Source organism: Lycium barbarum, chromosome 6 (genome assembly GCF_019175385.1).
Source record: "Lycium barbarum isolate Lr01 chromosome 6, ASM1917538v2, whole genome shotgun sequence".
NCBI classification, from domain to species: Eukaryota; Viridiplantae; Streptophyta; class Magnoliopsida; order Solanales; family Solanaceae; genus Lycium; species Lycium barbarum.
In genome coordinates this window covers 39,881,215-39,899,349 of record NC_083342.1, presented here as the reverse complement: position 1 = coordinate 39,899,349, position 18,135 = coordinate 39,881,215, and the positions used below count along the sequence as shown (strand labels likewise).

Sequence of the window (18,135 nt, the reverse complement as noted above, 5' to 3'; positions counted from 1 at the left end):
TTTTGAAAATTCTTTTATTCATATGTAGGCATTTCTTTTACTTTATATTTATATTTTAATGAGCTCATGTGTTTACCAAGATTAGTACAAAAATGATTTTTAGATAATTTTAAAAATTATTAAATGACGTCATATAATGTTGAAAATGAAGATAATATTATCAGTCAAGATCGGATTACCTTTAAAATTTTCTGTTTGGTTAACTAAAATTAATCTTTTAAACACAAAATGAGTTTGAAGTAGGACGGAATTAGAGTATCAGCTACCAATTTGATCAGATTCGGTAGCACTTTAATTTAAATTCTGTATTTGTCTTAAAAGTTCATTAAATATGTATAAATTATTAATTTAAAACTAAATTACTTAAAAAATTAGGATTCGAAACTCACATATTTCAAATTATGGCTCCGCATTTAATTTGAGATAAATAATTTCAACAAAATGAAAGCAAAAATATTAAAAGAGTGCAATGAAAGTTTTGCTTTTATATATTAAAAATATACTTATTTGAAGTTTAATTATTACCAACATAAATTATTTCTTTAATCAAAATATTACTTTTTATATCTAGAGTTGGTGTGATACTAGTCTAGTAATAAACGCTATTTTTGGTATTAGAAATAAATCTTTGAATACTTTTTAGTGCTAATTAATACATATCCGCTTAAATAATCCATTCAAATGGGTAAATTAAAAAAAAATAAAAAATCTGTAGTACCGTATATGGGGAATCGAACTTCCTCCCTTTGGGAGTATTTGAACCCCCTTGAGCGCTGAGCTGAGGTATTGGTTTCTGTCAAGGGAATTCAACATAATAACATAAATTCAAAAACACACGACTCTATCCTTATGTATACAATGTAATTTTCCTAAACTAATTTCTCGGAGAAAAGAGAATTTTCTTGATCCCAGTTACTAGACATTGGCCAGAAACTACGGTTGACTAATTTATTCTCCTTCCAAATCGAGTTAAAATAAATAATAAATCATCATACAGTAAACAATAGATCATCAGGTGCATCCCTGCGTGAACTGAACCCACATCCCGTTATTCCTGTTCCTACTCCTTACAACAAATTTACTCGGCTCGCAGAAACGACTAATAATGAGACATCTGATTTGGTTAAGTGCTCAGACATGTCCTCTGGTGAACAGGAAACACAACGGATACAATCAAAAATGCTTTTATTACTAACAAGTAACAACCCGGTAGATTGCACTTAGCATGACCTTGTTGCCATATGTACAAGCTGAAGATACAACATCAACCTGGAACGGGATCAAGCAACTCTCTAACTCGCACATCGACCTCACCTCCGAAGGAACGATCAAGCATGTATCATCTAGATATTAGAGGGGCAATCAGAAAAAGAACCAAGGAATAATAGCATAGCAGGCTTTGGACATTGTACATCAGCGAGGATAATCAAGTTGCGTCGAGACAGTGTAAACATCTTAGGTAAATTCCATAAACTCTGTAAAGCACCTAATGTACATAGGTAGTAGTAACCACCTAATCAACTAGAAAGCAGATAAATACAAACATATCAATACTTGTCTGGCTTTTCTTGCTCTCATTGAACACCATTGAAGCATTGATGTGAAGTGATTTATCATTCCAACTTTTCAATCGGTACACTTTTGACACAACCTGCTGTAACCAACAAGATTATCAGAGATACTGGAGGATTTGCTTCAGGCCCTTCGTGGCAACTCGCCTCCTATCTCTTACCCCGCACCCTCACCCCCAATAAAAAGAAGAATCCCAAATGAATCAGCTACCAAAAGGAACCCACCCTCCCCCCAAACCCCCAAAAGAGTAAAAAGAAAAAATCTCATAGCAAACACAACATTGAGAGCTTAGAAATCTCTCTAATGCAAAATTAGAATAAAGGAAGATGAGTATGCAGAGCCTACAACTTCCAATTCCTCAAGCCAGTGCAGGGTGGTGCAATTGTACTATCCAGAGCTAGGTGAAGTAGTTCTCTCTACAGAAGATTAGTCAAAATTTAACAGATGCTAGATTACATTGATCAAGAGACAAGCTGAAACAGAAGCTAATGAGGCCCAGACAAAGATTATGCCGGTTGAGGCAAAAGATAGCTACCCACTCCTATTTGTTCTTCTAGTTTTTACTTGAGACCTTGCTAAGATAAGGTCTTCAGAAGCAATATTTAACTTAGAAAAATCTGTTTTTAACGCTGCACTCTAGTGGATTAGAAAAAAATATTGTTTCAAGTATAGCGAAGGGGAAATGATAAGTAAAGATTACGGACCTACACGGTTCCTGTTAGTTAATGAAAGGGTCTCAAGCGATGATTTCTACACACTGAATCAATAATGGTTCCACGGATAAGGAAGAACATATCCTACCGACAAAAAAATGAAATATAGGAAGGAGAGACAAGTAAATCGATAGATGCCATTAGCAATGATCAACTAATTGGCATAAAAGGATGCCTTACCATCCTTGGGGCACTTCTCCCATGTAGTGTCTTCTTTGCAGCTACTGAAAAGGCTTCTGCAGCTTCAGCATCAGCTTCAGCAGCCTCAGCCTCCCTATCAGCCTCCTCAGCATCAGCTATGGCTGCTTCTGCTTCAGCAACTGCTTGTGCAGCAGCAGCTGCAGCCTCTTGAGGTGTCATGTTCCTCATTTTAGCTAGCTCTAAATCTATCTGAGATGTACTAAACACGTTCGTATCATCCCGATCAATCTTGGAGAAGATCCTCTGCCTGCTGTCCAAAAGTGTAATGGACGGGTTTCTTCTACTGTCGGATGGTGTCGACGTAGGTACTATTTTATACTTACGCTTCATCTAAAAAAGAAAATATATTCAGAGTATTATATTAACCAAGAAGGAAAAAAATTACCAGGCATAGAAACACTTGAATCCAATCGCCAATTCTGATTGTAATCACACTCCAAGCTTAGGGTGAGATGAGCAACAACACAGATGTCAGATGCACAAAATAAAAATCACCTTGATAAGTTTTCCTGTTGCAGTTAAGTACTTCAGTTTCCCTGACAGTAGCCTTTTAAAGTTTGGAGGCGCCCAGTATTGGTCCTAAAAGATAGAAAGAGCGGAGTATTCAATAGAATAGTCTGACAAATGCAACCATAAATTCTGGTTTTTGCTATGAACTAAGATCCAGAAATCATGATATTTATGCATTAACTAAGATCTGTAAGATGACTTTTAGATCACCCAATTGAACATAAATGTATCAACCAAAAATAATTGTGCCAGGCAGTGTGCAAAAGCCAATAATAGATCATTGAGAACATAATCGGTAAAGCCACTACATTGGGGTAAACTCTTAGTATAGGAAATCACAATCATATATTGAGAAAAAATTATTAGTCTAGCAGAATCAGATCTATATTAGACTCCTGCAACCTCAGGTTCTGCATATACTAAAACAGACACCCTATTGAACATACATGTATTAACCAGAACAATTTGTACTGCCGCCAGGGTGCATGAGCCCATAATTGTTCATTGAGGACCTTTCTAGCATAGCCTAGCACCTTGTTCTATGGAATCAAGATACATATAGATCAGCTGTTAAGAAGGAAAAAGTTAATGTGGCACTATCAGACCTATGTGCACTCAATGCAATCTAATATTCTTCATATACTGACCAGATGCTACACTAGGACCCCAATGCACTGTATTTATTCATCCTAATCTGTTGCTACCAACAGTCAAGAGTTTAAAATTAAGAAAATAAAACAATATTAGAATAAAAAACCTTCACCCAAAAGGAAAAGCACTAAGTTTGATGATACTGAGGTTTACGAGGCCTCATAGTTGAAATATACAAGAAGAACAAATTGCAAACATCATTCATAATATTGCTATTTGCACAACAAGAAGCAACACCTAAAAATCAGTCCCTTATATGTCTTTGAAAAATAAGTAAGATTTCCAAGCATGATAATTAATGAATGGTCCTCTAGATTATATATAGTTACTTCTTCTAAAACAAAGCACAAAATAAGAAGACAGCTACCTCTATGTATTCAGCTATTGTAGTCTTGTTGGAACCACCTGGCTCCTTCAAGCTGCTTATAGCCTCCATTATAAGATTATCCAACCTATAATATTATCAATGCAGCAACTATGAGAGACAATCACCATTCCAAAGAAAGAATATAAGAATAATATGTGATCCCATCAAGACAGGTAATATTATTTCATACTGAGTAAAGAAACGGAAATTCAATGAACTTCTGGTAAAGACCTAAATATACATTCCACGACCAACTTCTACCGCCATCAGAATACCAAAAACAAATACATATAGAAGTATCACATGCATGTAATATTAAAACAAAGCACCTTTTGGTTGAAAACAAAAATGCACTTCAGAAATCAAATTGAAGATTTCCAAAAAGACTTTAGGAAACAAATTGTTTCCCAGAAATATTTTAAGAATATATATTTCTAAAAAGCTTCTCCTACAAATATTTCTAACAAACATGCAAATGCCACCTAAGAATAATAGAACATGCAAAAACCAGCAAGCAACTATATCCATAAGCACAAAAAGACCTCAGCGACTATCACAAAGGGCTATGCTGCTCAATGAGCAGTGCTTAACCTTATCATAGATCTTTTTGAACCATGTATCTGAGGAGAACCACTAGAAGTTGCGGCTGGCCTCGCTTCAGCAGCTTCCTCATCACTTTCAGCAGCAGTCGTATCAGTCACAGGACTCCCATCCTGTTTAGGGGCCTTCATCCTTTTGACAGACAACCTTCCTTGCTCTCGCGAACCCCAACCATTTGCCATCACAGTCATGTTCCTCCACTTGTCCTGAACAGCATCAACAAAGATGAATAGGCAGGCATATTAACATCACATGCATAGATAAGAACCTAAAAATAACGACTACACCACGCAGCTATCATCTGGTTCAAATAACATCCAAACTTCCTCTTCCCTAAATATAATTATCTAATGAAAATATGATAGTAGGAACCTCTACCTTGAGATCTACATTTGAACGCAAACACAATACTCCACTAAATTCTGGATCCTTGAGAATCGTGCGCCATTTACCTGGCCCGTGCTTAAGTATCCCAGCTTTAAGAGCAGCTTCTTCTTCTGAAGTCCACTTCTGCTTAGGTGCACCCATCAAAAAACTGAGGAAACTTCAGAACAACCTACTCAGATAACCCATAAAGATGTATCAACGGACCATCCTAAGAAGATATATAGCACCAGATATAAGACGGCAAATGGCCATTATGCATCTGCAAAGCTAAATAAGCTTGAACACTCAACATGAAGAAATAATAAATCAGCTTAATTTGGAGAAAAGCAGATACGTAAGTTAACCTTAATAAACATAAATCTTGATGAGAATGCCATTCATTCCAGAAATACATAGAATGAAACCAGCAAACAAGTCCACACATAGCTACATGCAATGGTGTTAGAGAAGACCGTACTAGATTGATTTGTGTCTGTTAAACTTGTTTGCGATTTGTATTTTCCAATGGAATTAGAAAGGTACGCATTAGACTAATCGTGTCAGTTAAACTTGTTTGCTATTTGAATCTTCAAAGCCCATGCACGATGACACTGAAATGGCTCATGACCACTACCAACAGACACTGAAATAAGGCATGATGCGTTCACTTTAAAGAGCCTCAAAAACAAGCAAGCACTTTCCAGGAAAAATAGATAAACAAATCCGTAAAATTAAGATCTAGCTATTAAAAGTCATTTAAAAGATCTAACTCCTAAAAGTCCAAGTGATTTATCAATACTACCGCACTCTTTTCTTGATGTGCATTTGTGAAATACATCAATCTAATTCCTATTTTCTGGACAACCCAAACCAGAGAAGGTTTTTTTTTTTTTTTTTTTTTTTTTTTTGATATGGGAAGGTAACTGAATCAGAGAAGTTTCAAACGAACAAGAAAAGAGGCAAACAAACACGATATATACACTTGAAGAGGCACAAGTCAACAAACTGGGGAGTAAGCATTTCAAGATGATATTAGATGAGTAATTCCAACTCCTCCCATGTGAGTTTCGCAAAATATAGTAGTTCCAACTTCCAAGTCTGGACAAAGCAGGAAACTTGTGCTAAGTTGACAGCATAAAAAAAGTTCAACTATAATGATTCCTCTAAATATTAAAGAGATATTCAATCCAACACTCATCGTACACTCTATCCTCCCAGACCCCACTTTGTGGGTATGTTGTTGTTGTTTTTGTATAGTCAATCCAACACTGGCAAAGTGAGCTTCATAAAACATAGGGTAAGGGAGTGGTACAATATTTTGACAACCCATGTAAAAATGGTCTAACTATGATGAACCCACCCTTCCGACTTAAATAGAGTAGAATGGATATACAATAATTACTGGGCACGTGAACCCATATTCTTTACGCAAAACTAGATATTTGATCTAATATGCACACATGCTACAAAAAGCTTAGTTATTTACTAAGAGGAACAAGGATTACTTCCCACCTAATTGCATTTTTTTAGAAATTCTAGATTCGCCAATTAACCGACCCAACTAATTTGGCATTGGGACAGAATCATATTTTAGCTAAAATAAGCAGACTTTGACATTGCAGATTTGCAGTCTCTCAAAATTATACTGACCTGTTGGTGGCAATTGTATAATCAAACGATAAATGGATAGAGTATTGGAATTGCGGGATCTAGTTGGTTGTGAATAATAGTAAGAGGAGCACGAGGATTCTAGGTATAATCGAATTTTGTGGAAGATCGCAAGCCGACACCCTAGTTTTGTAACAATACGGGGAAGAAGAGGAACGAGAGGATGGAGATTCACTGTGTAGGCAGTGCGATTAAAGCCTAGGAATTTGAAAACCTCTCTTCTAGATTAAGCAGCACGTGTTTCAAATTTTATTTGAACATGTAATTTGAATTTCTTAAATTGTATATTTTTTTATAGTCATAAAAACCTCATAAATTATGAAAATTATCAAAACATTTCCAATTATTATATAATCTTACCAAATAAGCAAGTCATAATTCATAACAAAATTAATACGCTATTACAAAGCTTTTTTAAAAAAATACAACATCAATTGATCAAACTTTAAATCAATAAAATGGAAAATTGAACATGAGTTGTCGTGTAATAACTCTTTGATATAATCCTTCCACATGGTTGGTAAGTGTAAATTTATTATAAATATATTACCAACCTTTAGATCTTTTAATATTTGATATATATATATATATATATATATATATATATATATATATATATATATATATATATATATATATATATATATATATATATATATATAACATAAATATCCAAGGGAAGCATTACCACTCTATCGGGGTGACATAAGATCGGTAAACCCCCGATTCCTATCATGGAATCACCATCGTCATCATTATTATCATCACAATTATCAAGAACTTTTATCAATAATATCATGAGAATCTTGAAAGTCATGAGCTTCTAGCATTTTCTAGGAGATAGGACATTATGGATATCTTAGATGAATTTACAATAAGAAAATCATGCATTTAGACGGAAAGGGTTAGCCTTAACATACCTTTATGTCTCCTTAGTTACTTAACGTTCTCCTCCCAAGTCCGCAAAATCTACATTCAAGAGGATTCATACTAAGGTTAAGTCTTGAAAAGACTCTTAAGTTCAAACTAGTGTAATGAACGAGCTAACGGAAATTTGGGCAACACTTCCCCTATTTTATCAACTTCCACCATATTACAAAACTGTCACGACCCAACCCCGTAGGCCGTGACTAGTGCCCGATCTGGACACTCAAACACATTCTAGTATATAGCAGAAGCCGACAAGGCTTTATTTCCAATTTAGATAATTTCCAGAAAACTTTCGACAGAGTTTCCTTTGTTTTACGAACTATCCCATATACCCTGCACGTAGGAAATACCAACAAAGGCCACACAGGGCCAACAGAGTAACATTTAAATATATGCGGACCGGCCGCCGCGGCGAATGGGATCGCCCAAACACAACATATACACACAGCTGTACAGAAAGATCCCAACCCACAAACATGTCCACAGACCTCTAAACAGACCGACAGAATCATATGACGGGACAGGGCCCCGCCATACCCATGAACGAGAATATATATATATATATATATATACAGTAGTGACAGACTATACCAAAAGATGGGCTCTGGATAAGAGAGCGCTCCAAAATAGGAGAATAAGATCCTAAGCGGACGGCTCAGCAAACCTGTCGTCGGTACCTGCGCGGCATGAAAACGCAGCCCCCGAGGAAAGGGGGTCAGTACGAAATATGTACTGAATATGTAAAGTCTGAGTTGCAGAAACAAAATCATAACTGGCATAGAACGTACAGAAAGTAAACAAAAAATACAAAGTATCAAATATATATTTTCAAAACATGCGGAGTGTGTATAGAAACATATGTCATATCAAATCCGGCCCCTGCCAAAGGACTCGACAGACAGAACGTGGCCACCCTCCCGACGTTGGTGCCACATCACAGAAGAATCAGAATAGGGGCATAACCCCGTAACATAATATGTCATACCAGATGGCCATAGTAAATCATATCAGAACAAGCGTACATGGCAGAGCATACTCCACAAACCCATGTACGCGTATACCTGCCCCCTCACATCGAGGCACGGCGAACAATGCAAAGGATCACGCTTGACAACATATCCTGGCCCGGGCTCAGTGGGGGAAACATTGAGGCATCCACGAACGGAGTAGTGAGAAACTAAATGCACTAAAAATACCATATATATGTATATATATATTTCCAGAGACTCAATGAGGCATATCGAATGTCAAATCAAATCAATGAAATCGGACGGAAACATAGTAAGTAAATTTAGATGTCATAACGGGTTACGGAGGCATAATCTATCCGAGATCGTTTTCAAGATTCAAAACAATTTATAAGACTTAATGAAATATTTAAAATAGTTTTTATTTAGTAGATAAAGGAGTAGTTAGAGTATCTCTAACGAAAACGCTCGAAGACAAGTCATAGACACATAAAGGGTAAAATTGGAAATAGTGGGCCCACCTCGGAACCAATGAAGCGGTGGGCTCAAATTACGTATTTTTAAGCTTATGGGGTCACCTACAAAGGTTCTAGGACATTCCATAACTTCCTAAGCAATTTGGGAAATTTTTTCATAATTTTTCATCAAAGCATACTTAAGGAATTCAATTCTATTGAATGAAAAAGCGACGATTTCAAACGCGGATTCCGATGGACAGAATATTCCCCGAGGCGTAAATCCAAGCCTAGTACATCTAGGACATGCCAAGAGAAGAATCGGGATAGCTTTACATACCTTATATGCGTCTTACGTTCGCCAAAACTCAAATCCCGTTTCACTCCGAATCTACAAATGGTCAAAGTTACCAATTAGGAATTACAAGACTTTAAGAATTCACTTAACTTTATATTTGTCTACCGAAATTTCGGCAGCACTTCCCCTATACATATAACATCCCCGAGAATTCAACTCGGCCAAAACAATCAACAACAACCCAACAGCAACATCAACAACAACAACAATCACTATAAACACAATATAACTTAACTTGCCATCTTTCCAACATAATGTCATAACCTTCATTTCAACTTCAATTTCCAAACCAATCTCAATGGTTTCACACTCATCATTAATCTAGATCATCACAATATAATTTAGAAGCATTTCATATCATTTCCACAAAAATATTCATAAGGTATACAAAATATACAAACTTTCCACCAAAGTCATAATTCACCCAAAGCTTCTAATCTTTAGCATACTTATTCATAACATGTTTCCGTCTTCCAAGTTCATCAACAATAATCATGATTTGCACCTTAACAACTTCATTTCCATAATATCATAAAATCATTCTAAAATGACATAACCTTCTACATTCCATTTCAATGCCAACTTAAACCATTTAACCTTCATTTGCCTTATAAGGATCTCAACAACACAACTAACATATTAAACAAAATTAATTCATTTCCATTTCAACTTCACAATATCAAGCTAATATCACCATTCTCATATTCATTCACTAACTCAAGGTTATTCAAACATAATTCAATAACACTCCAATCAATACCCAAGGATTTAAACAATTCCATCAATTCCACCCAACATTCCTACATATGCAACAAAACCATCACAACACATTTTCTACATACAAATTCATATCCAACAACAATAATCCACACTTTATTAACTTCCTTTCCATAATGTCATAAAATCACATTAAAATGACATAATTTCCTACAACCAATTTCCATGCTAATATGGACTAGCATCCTTCTAAATTCACCAACCAACATAACAATTCACATATAGCTATTTCATAATTTTTATTTCCGTAATGAAGTCGAAATTAATACTAACAACATCAATAGCAACATCCTCCACATTCTACAAGTTAACTACATTTATTTTCATCCAAAATTCTCTTCAAATCTCATTCCATAATTCACAATACCAACTGACGAATTTATATCGCTATTTTTCCCGTTCTAATCCGTTAAAACTTTAAATAAACTTGTTAGCAATGAAAAAGAACCTACATATTACCTTAAGTAGGCAGCCACCACGTCATCACTCTCCTCTTTGGTTGATTTTTAGCTCAAATTGAAGACAACGTAGCGTACAACACTTTTCCCTTCATGGGCTTCGGGATTCGGGGCTCGGATTTTGGTCAAAATTGTTTTTTTTTTCTCTCCAAAGCTCCTCTCTCTCTTTCCAGAATTTTCTGGTTGTTCCTGGTGTTAAAATGATGAAGAAGGCCGAAATTGGCACTTATAAGGACATGGGTAATGGGCCTAACCCGGTTGGGCTCGGATTGGGCCTAGCCCACTGACCTTTCTGCCTTAAAACGTCCATATCTCCTTGTACCGACGTCACCTGGGAACCCACGACCTATGGATGGAAAGCTAATTCAATTATCTACAACTTCTATTTCTTGGTACTTTTCCAAATTCCAAACTTATAATATCGTTTTTGCCCCCCAAAGTCAGGTTACCCGAAAACGTTTTCTTAAAAATATTCGTTTGGAGGACTTCCACTTTGATTTGGCCCAAGGGTCCTTCTTGAGTTGTGTTTAACTTCACATATGTGATTCATATAATTTGTCACATGTCCCAAAAAAAATCTTGACGTGTGGGCCCCACCTCAACTTACAATTAATCCGACGTTCAAAAATACGGGATGTAACATCCTCCCCCCCTTTAGAACATTCGTCCTCGAATGTTAAATTAATCTTATAGGGTCTTGTAAGCATTTTGGGGAAAATATATCACATAGTAGAGGCTAAATCTGTTAATACACTTATATTTCGAAAAAGACATTAGTATACCTGTATCCGCGTTTGGTTGCGCCTCCGGGTCCTGTCGACTAGTCAAGGCATAGATGCGGTTCGAAGGACCGCTTGAACTGGGAGCCCCGCCACGACCTCTGCCGCGGCTTGCTGATGTCGACGTACCCTGCCCCGCAGGGCGCATGGCTATCGAAGGAGACGATGACCCAGCGACTAATCCGGTAGGCTGCGCTGGACCTCCCAAATTACCCTTATACGGACACTCTCTCACAGTATGGCCCTGGCGGCCACAAGAATAACAAGCACCTGTAGCACGGTAGCACTCTCCCGGGTGGTATCTCCCACAATAAGAACACTGAGGCCTGGGTGGCCTCGTCTGACCGGAACTTCTGTCTACCCGCGAACCTGAAACCCCGGAGCTGTGGCCTGCTCCTAAATACCCTGGGCTATCAAATCTCCTGCTTGAGAACTGCGGAGGTGTGCTCTGTGCCGGCTGGGAAGAATGCCTGCTAGACTGCTGCTGCTGCTGAGGCTGCCCACTCCGAAATTCCTCAAAATACCCAGATGATCTGGCCCTCTTGGGCTGTCTCCGATCCTGACTCCTATCGGGCTGATGACCCCTGTGCCGGTCCTCCATGCCCTGAGCGTGCGCCTGAATCCGGGCAATATCCATATCGGGCTGAGCGGCCAATACCAAGCAACTGTCGACAAAATAACGGTCCAGCCCCATAATATACCTGTGCATCCTGTCAGCCATAGTAGCTACCACAGCAGGTGCATATCGGGCCAATGAGTCGAACTCCATACTGTACTCTCGAACACTGTGGCGGTGTGGAAGAGCCCTCTGCCGGGGGCCAAACATCAGGAGCAATATGAGCATGGGCCCTGGTAACCCTCTGGGCCCGACTAGTCTCTCCCACAGCTGCTGCCTTGGCCTTTTGGGCCGCTGTCGCCTTTTTTGGAGGCATAACTGCAAATGTAACAATTCGTTAGGGAGGAATCATCCTTATAACAAAGCTCTATCGCACGATCTAAGACAGAAAGAAGGGTAGTATCCTAAATGCCCTGTAGCCTCCTGTTTATAGGTGTGGTGCACAACACACCGATAAACAAGACTCTACTAGACACGGCCTGTAGACAATTCCGAGGACGAACCGCTTTGATACCACTTTTGTCACGACCCAACCCCGTAGGCCGTGACTAGTGCCCGATCTGGACACTCAAACACATTCTAGTATATAGCAGAAGCCGACAAGGCTTTATTTCCAATTTAGATAATTTCCAGAAAACTTTCGACAGAGTTTCCTTTGTTTTACGAACTATCCCATATACCCTGCACGTAGGAAATACCAACAAAGGCCACACAGGGCCAACAGAGTAACATTTAAATATATGCGGACCGGCCGCCGCGGCGAATGGGATCGCCCAAAAACAACATATACACACAGCTGTACAGAAAGATCCCAACCCACAAACATGTCCACAGACCTCTAAACAGACCGACAGAATCATATGACGGGACAGGGCCCCGCCATACCCATGAACGAGAATATATATATATATATATATATATACAGTAGTGACAGACTATACCAAAAGATGGGCTCTGGATAAGAGAGCGCTCCAAAATAGGAGAATAAGATCCTAAGCGGACGGCTCAGCAAACCTGTCGTCGGTACCCCCGTAGGCCGTGACTAGTGCCCGATCTGGACACTCAAACACATTCTAGTATATAGCAGAAGCCGACAAGGCTTTATTTCCAATTTAGATAATTTCCAGAAAACTTTCGACAGAGTTTCCTTTGTTTTACGAACTATCCCATATACCCTGCACGTAGGAAATACCAACAAAGGCCACACAGGGCCAACAGAGTAACATTTAAATATATGCGGACCGGCCGCCGCGGCGAATGGGATCGCCCAAACACAACATATACACACAGCTGTACAGAAAGATCCCAACCCACAAACATGTCCACAGACCTCTAAACAGACCGACAGAATCATATGACGGGACAGGGCCCCGCCATACCCATGAACGAGAATATATATATATATATATATATATATATATATACAGTAGTGACAGACTATACCAAAAGATGGGCTCTGGATAAGAGAGCGCTCCAAAATAGGAGAATAAGATCCTAAGCGGACGGCTCAGCAAACCTGTCGTCGGTACCTGCGCGGCATGAAAACGCAGCCCCCGAGGAAAGGGGGTCAGTACGAAATATGTACTGAATATGTAAAGTCTGAGTTGCAGAAACAAAATCATAACTGGCATAGAACGTACAGAAAGTAAACAAAAAATACAAAGTATCAAATATATATTTTCAAAACATGCGGAGTGTGTATAGAAACATATGTCATATCAAATCCGGCCCCTGCCAAAGGACTCGACAGACAGAACGTGGCCACCCTCCCGACGTTGGTGCCACATCACAGAAGAATCAGAATAGGGGCATAACCCTGTAACATAATATGTCATACCAGATGGCCATAGTAAATCATATCAGAACAAGCGTACATGGCAGAGCATACTCCACAAACCCATGTACGCGTATACCTGCCCCCTCACATCGAGGCACGGCGAACAATGCAAAGGATCACGCTTGACAACATATCCTGGCCCGGGCTCAGTGGGGGAAACATTGAGGCATCCACGAACGGAGTAGTGAGAAACTAAATGCACTAAAAATACCATATATATGTATATATATATTTCCAGAGACTCAATGAGGCATATCGAATGTCAAATCAAATCAATGAAATCGGACGGAAACATAGTAAGTAAATTTAGATGTCATAACGGGTTACGGAGGCATAATCTATCCGAGATCGTTTTCAAGATTCAAAACAATTTATAAGACTTAATGAAATATTTAAAATAGTTTTTATTTAGTAGATAAAGGAGTAGTTAGAGTATCTCTAACGAAAACGCTCGAAGACAAGTCATAGACACATAAAGGGTAAAATTGGAAATAGTGGGCCCACCTCGGAACCAATGAAGCGGTGGGCTCAAATTACGTATTTTTAAGCTTATGGGGTCACCTACAAAGGTTCTAGGACATTCCATAACTTCCTAAGCAATTTGGGAAATTTTTTCATAATTTTTCATCAAAGCATACTTAAGGAATTCAATTCTATTGAATGAAAAAGCGACGATTTCAAACGCGGATTCCGATGGACAGAATATTCCCCGAGGCGTAAATCCAAGCCTAGTACATCTAGGACATGCCAAGAGAAGAATCGGGATAGCTTTACATACCTTATATGCGTCTTACGTTCGCCAAAACTCAAATCCCGTTTCACTCCGAATCTACAAATGGTCAAAGTTACCAATTAGGAATTACAAGACTTTAAGAATTCACTTAACTTTATATTTGTCTACCGAAATTTCGGCAGCACTTCCCCTATACATATAACATCCCCGAGAATTCAACTCGGCCAAAACAATCAACAACAACCCAACAGCAACATCAACAACAACAACAATCACTATAAACACAATATAACTTAACTTGCCATCTTTCCAACATAATGTCATAACCTTCATTTCAACTTCAATTTCCAAACCAATCTCAATGGTTTCACACTCATCATTAATCTAGATCATCACAATATAATTTAGAAGCATTTCATATCATTTCCACAAAAATATTCATAAGGTATACAAAATATACAAACTTTCCACCAAAGTCATAATTCACCCAAAGCTTCTAATCTTTAGCATACTTATTCATAACATGTTTCCGTCTTCCAAGTTCATCAACAATAATCATGATTTGCACCTTAACAACTTCATTTCCATAATATCATAAAATCATTCTAAAATGACATAACCTTCTACATTCCATTTCAATGCCAACTTAAACCATTTAACCTTCATTTGCCTTATAAGGATCTCAACAACACAACTAACATATTAAACAAAATTAATTCATTTCCATTTCAACTTCACAATATCAAGCTAATATCACCATTCTCATATTCATTCACTAACTCAAGGTTATTCAAACATAATTCAATAACACTCCAATCAATACCCAAGGATTTAAACAATTCCATCAATTCCACCCAACATTCCTACATATGCAACAAAACCATCACAACACATTTTCTACATACAAATTCATATCCAACAACAATAATCCACACTTTATTAACTTCCTTTCCATAATGTCATAAAATCACATTAAAATGACATAATTTCCTACAACCAATTTCCATGCTAATATGGACTAGCATCCTTCTAAATTCACCAACCAACATAACAATTCACATATAGCTATTTCATAATTTTTATTTCCGTAATGAAGTCGAAATTAATACTAACAACATCAATAGCAACATCCTCCACATTCTACAAGTTAACTACATTTATTTTCATCCAAAATTCTCTTCAAATCTCATTCCATAATTCACAATACCAACTGACGAATTTATATCGCTATTTTTCCCGTTCTAATCCGTTAAAACTTTAAATAAACTTGTTAGCAATGAAAAAGAACCTACATATTACCTTAAGTAGGCAGCCACCACGTCATCACTCTCCTCTTTGGTTGATTTTTAGCTCAAATTGAAGACAACGTAGCGTACAACACTTTTCCCTTCATGGGCTTCGGGATTCGGGGCTCGGATTTTGGTCAAAATTGTTTTTTTTTTCTCTCCAAAGCTCCTCTCTCTCTTTCCAGAATTTTCTGGTTGTTCCTGGTGTTAAAATGATGAAGAAGGCCGAAATTGGCACTTATAAGGACATGGGTAATGGGCCTAACCCGGTTGGGCTCGGATTGGGCCTAGCCCACTGACCTTTCTGCCTTAAAACGTCCATATCTCCTTGTACCGACGTCACCTGGGAACCCACGACCTATGGATGGAAAGCTAATTCAATTATCTACAACTTCTATTTCTTGGTACTTTTCCAAATTCCAAACTTATAATATCGTTTTTGCCCCCCAAAGTCAGGTTACCCGAAAACGTTTTCTTAAAAATATTCGTTTGGAGGACTTCCACTTTGATTTGGCCCAAGGGTCCTTCTTGAGTTGTGTTTAACTTCACATATGTGATTCATATAATTTGTCACATGTCCCAAAAAAAATCTTGACGTGTGGGCCCCACCTCAACTTACAATTAATCCGACGTTCAAAAATACGGGATGTAACAAAAACAGCCATAATAATATCCACAATACCATATTCACGGAGATATATTCAATTTAGTCTCAAATTAGTTCAAAATCCTCTTTCAAGTTCACCTCATAGTCATCAACTTCAATTCAACACTTTATGACTTCTCCACTTTAATTCTTTTCCTTTCCAAGAGTGACTAATCTTTGCATCAACTCAATCATATGAATAAGATGAAGAACATACCTTATAATGGAATAACTTCACCTGACTCAACTTCTCTTACAACCAAGTTCATCACAACCTTGAAGAGAAACAAGAACCATCATCTTCCATGGATTTATCTTGAGGTTTTTGTCACGACCCGACTAGGGGCCATGACGGGTACCCGGGGCTAACCACCGAGCACCGCTCATACCATTACCCATCGTACATATCAAGCCTTCATTCATTAATATTATACTCAAATCATAGGAAAACCATTTTTCACTTTGAAACATAATTACCTTTATATACATAAGCCCTTCGGCTATCAAAGTATATATATATATATATATATATATATATATATATATATATATATATATAGATACACGTGGGAAAAATCGTGAGAACATACACACATGCGTATCTATGAGCCTCTACTAGAGTACTAGACATATAGACGGGACAGGACCCCGTCTGTTACACCTCGGAAATTTTTCCGTTAATGCACAATGAATGGACTAACGAAGAGCACGAAGTATACGGTATTGCAATAAGTAAGGAATGACATTTAATGACCCTAATTGAGATTTCAAAGACGTTCGAGGTAAGAGAAGGAAGTTTGCCAAGAGGAGGCAAGGCATACGATATGTATCGGAAAGGATTTACGAGTAACAAGTTAATGATGATTTAATGATGCTTTGGAGAAGAGTTATAACATCCCTTAGATTGTTAATGAGGTGATAAACAAGTGCTAAGAAGGTTCCATAAGGATTGGAGATCGAACGAGTCGACGAGAACGAACTTCGAAAAACTGGGCATTATACGGCCAAACATACTGGTTGTATAAAACATACGGGCCGTATGTTCAACCGTATAATCAACCCAGATTAGCCCTCTCTCTGGACCAAATCTACGGCCAGACATACGGTCAGTATAATTTATACGAACTATATGTTGGTCTGTAGAAACTGGTCGGGACAGATTTATGTTATTAATAAGGGACCAAGTTTCATTTCATTTCATTTCCCTTTCACACCCCTTCTCTCTAGAACTCTCTAGAACACTTCTCCCATAAGAATTTAAGAAATATTAGTGATCAACTACATCAAACCAATTGAATGAAGTGTAAGAAACCCATTAAAGTTCATCCAAAACAAAAATCCAAGTGAAGGAGAAACTAGGGTTTTGCTCAAGTGAAGTGTTTGCACCCAAGGGTCATTCCTACACCATCTGTTACACCTCGGAAATTTCCCCGTGAACGTACAGTGAAAAGTTGCAGGTTTGCACTTTGACCTAGTTGGTCGTAAAATGGAATACGACCCGTAAAGTGATTTACGGACCGTAAATTGCTATCGTCCTCCAACCTTTTAAAAATTTCAACTTTCTGTCAAATGCTTCAAATGGTTAAAAACGACTTGGACTACGGACCGTAAATCGAAATACGGCCCGTAAACTGAGTCGTAAAT

General features: G+C 37.9%; 2 protein-coding genes and 1 long non-coding RNA gene across 7 annotated transcripts; all 3 read right to left on the bottom strand.

Moving 5' to 3' along the window:
* Positions 1-801: 801 nt before the first annotated feature.
* LOC132643759 (telomere repeat-binding factor 1-like) lies at positions 802-6,866 on the bottom strand. Of its 5 annotated transcripts, none has more exons than XM_060360296.1 (7): positions 6,631-6,862; positions 4,993-5,170; positions 4,606-4,820; positions 4,015-4,099; positions 2,982-3,065; positions 2,466-2,816; positions 802-1,343 (listed from the first exon to the last, which is right to left on the bottom strand). In XM_060360296.1, the coding sequence occupies exons 2-7, from the start codon at positions 5,140-5,142 to the stop codon at positions 1,329-1,331; spliced, it is 900 nt and encodes a 299-aa protein (XP_060216279.1). In that variant the 5' UTR covers positions 5,143-5,170; positions 6,631-6,862; the 3' UTR covers positions 802-1,328. The 5 variants fall into 5 exon arrangements, with proteins under 5 accessions (XP_060216279.1, XP_060216280.1, XP_060216278.1 ...); XM_060360297.1 differs by lacking the exon at positions 802-1,343 and adding an exon at positions 1,366-1,988 and having other exon boundaries at positions 5,067-5,170; positions 6,631-6,866; XM_060360295.1 differs by lacking the exon at positions 802-1,343 and adding an exon at positions 1,366-1,988 and having other exon boundaries at positions 4,993-5,268; positions 6,631-6,864.
* A 1,007-nt stretch (positions 6,867-7,873) lies between these two features.
* On the bottom strand, positions 7,874-12,694 carry LOC132643758 (uncharacterized). Its single transcript, XM_060360292.1, has 3 exons — positions 10,596-12,694; positions 9,342-9,392; positions 7,874-8,255 (listed from the first exon to the last, which is right to left on the bottom strand). The coding sequence occupies exon 1, from the start codon at positions 12,215-12,217 to the stop codon at positions 11,282-11,284; it is 936 nt and encodes a 311-aa protein (XP_060216275.1). The 5' UTR covers positions 12,218-12,694; the 3' UTR covers positions 7,874-8,255; positions 9,342-9,392; positions 10,596-11,281.
* Positions 12,695-13,403: 709 nt separating this feature from the next.
* LOC132599684 (uncharacterized) lies at positions 13,404-16,482 on the bottom strand. Its single transcript, XR_009566939.1, has 3 exons — positions 15,859-16,482; positions 14,605-14,655; positions 13,404-13,518 (listed from the first exon to the last, which is right to left on the bottom strand). It is a non-coding gene; the product is annotated as an uncharacterized LOC132599684 (long non-coding RNA).
* Positions 16,483-18,135: the final 1,653 nt, after the last annotated feature.

What these genes read in the sequence shown, in the direction of transcription:
- LOC132643758 (XM_060360292.1), bottom strand. Translation starts at nt 12,217, where the DNA reads ATGCTCATATTGCTCCTGATGTTTGGCCCCCGGCAGAGGGCTCTTCCA.
- LOC132643759 (XM_060360295.1), bottom strand. Translation starts at nt 5,142, where the DNA reads ATGGGTGCACCTAAGCAGAAGTGGACTTCAGAAGAAGAAGCTGCTCTT. An exon ending in GTTCAAATGTAGATCTCAAG is followed by an intron (nt 4,821 to 4,992) that starts GTAGAGGTTCCT and finishes GATGCTGTTCAG; the next exon opens with GACAAGTGGAGGAACATGAC. An exon ending in GGAGAAGTGCCCCAAGGATG is followed by an intron (nt 1,989 to 2,465) that starts GTAAGGCATCCT and finishes AATCTTCTGTAG; the next exon opens with AGAGAACTACTTCACCTAGC.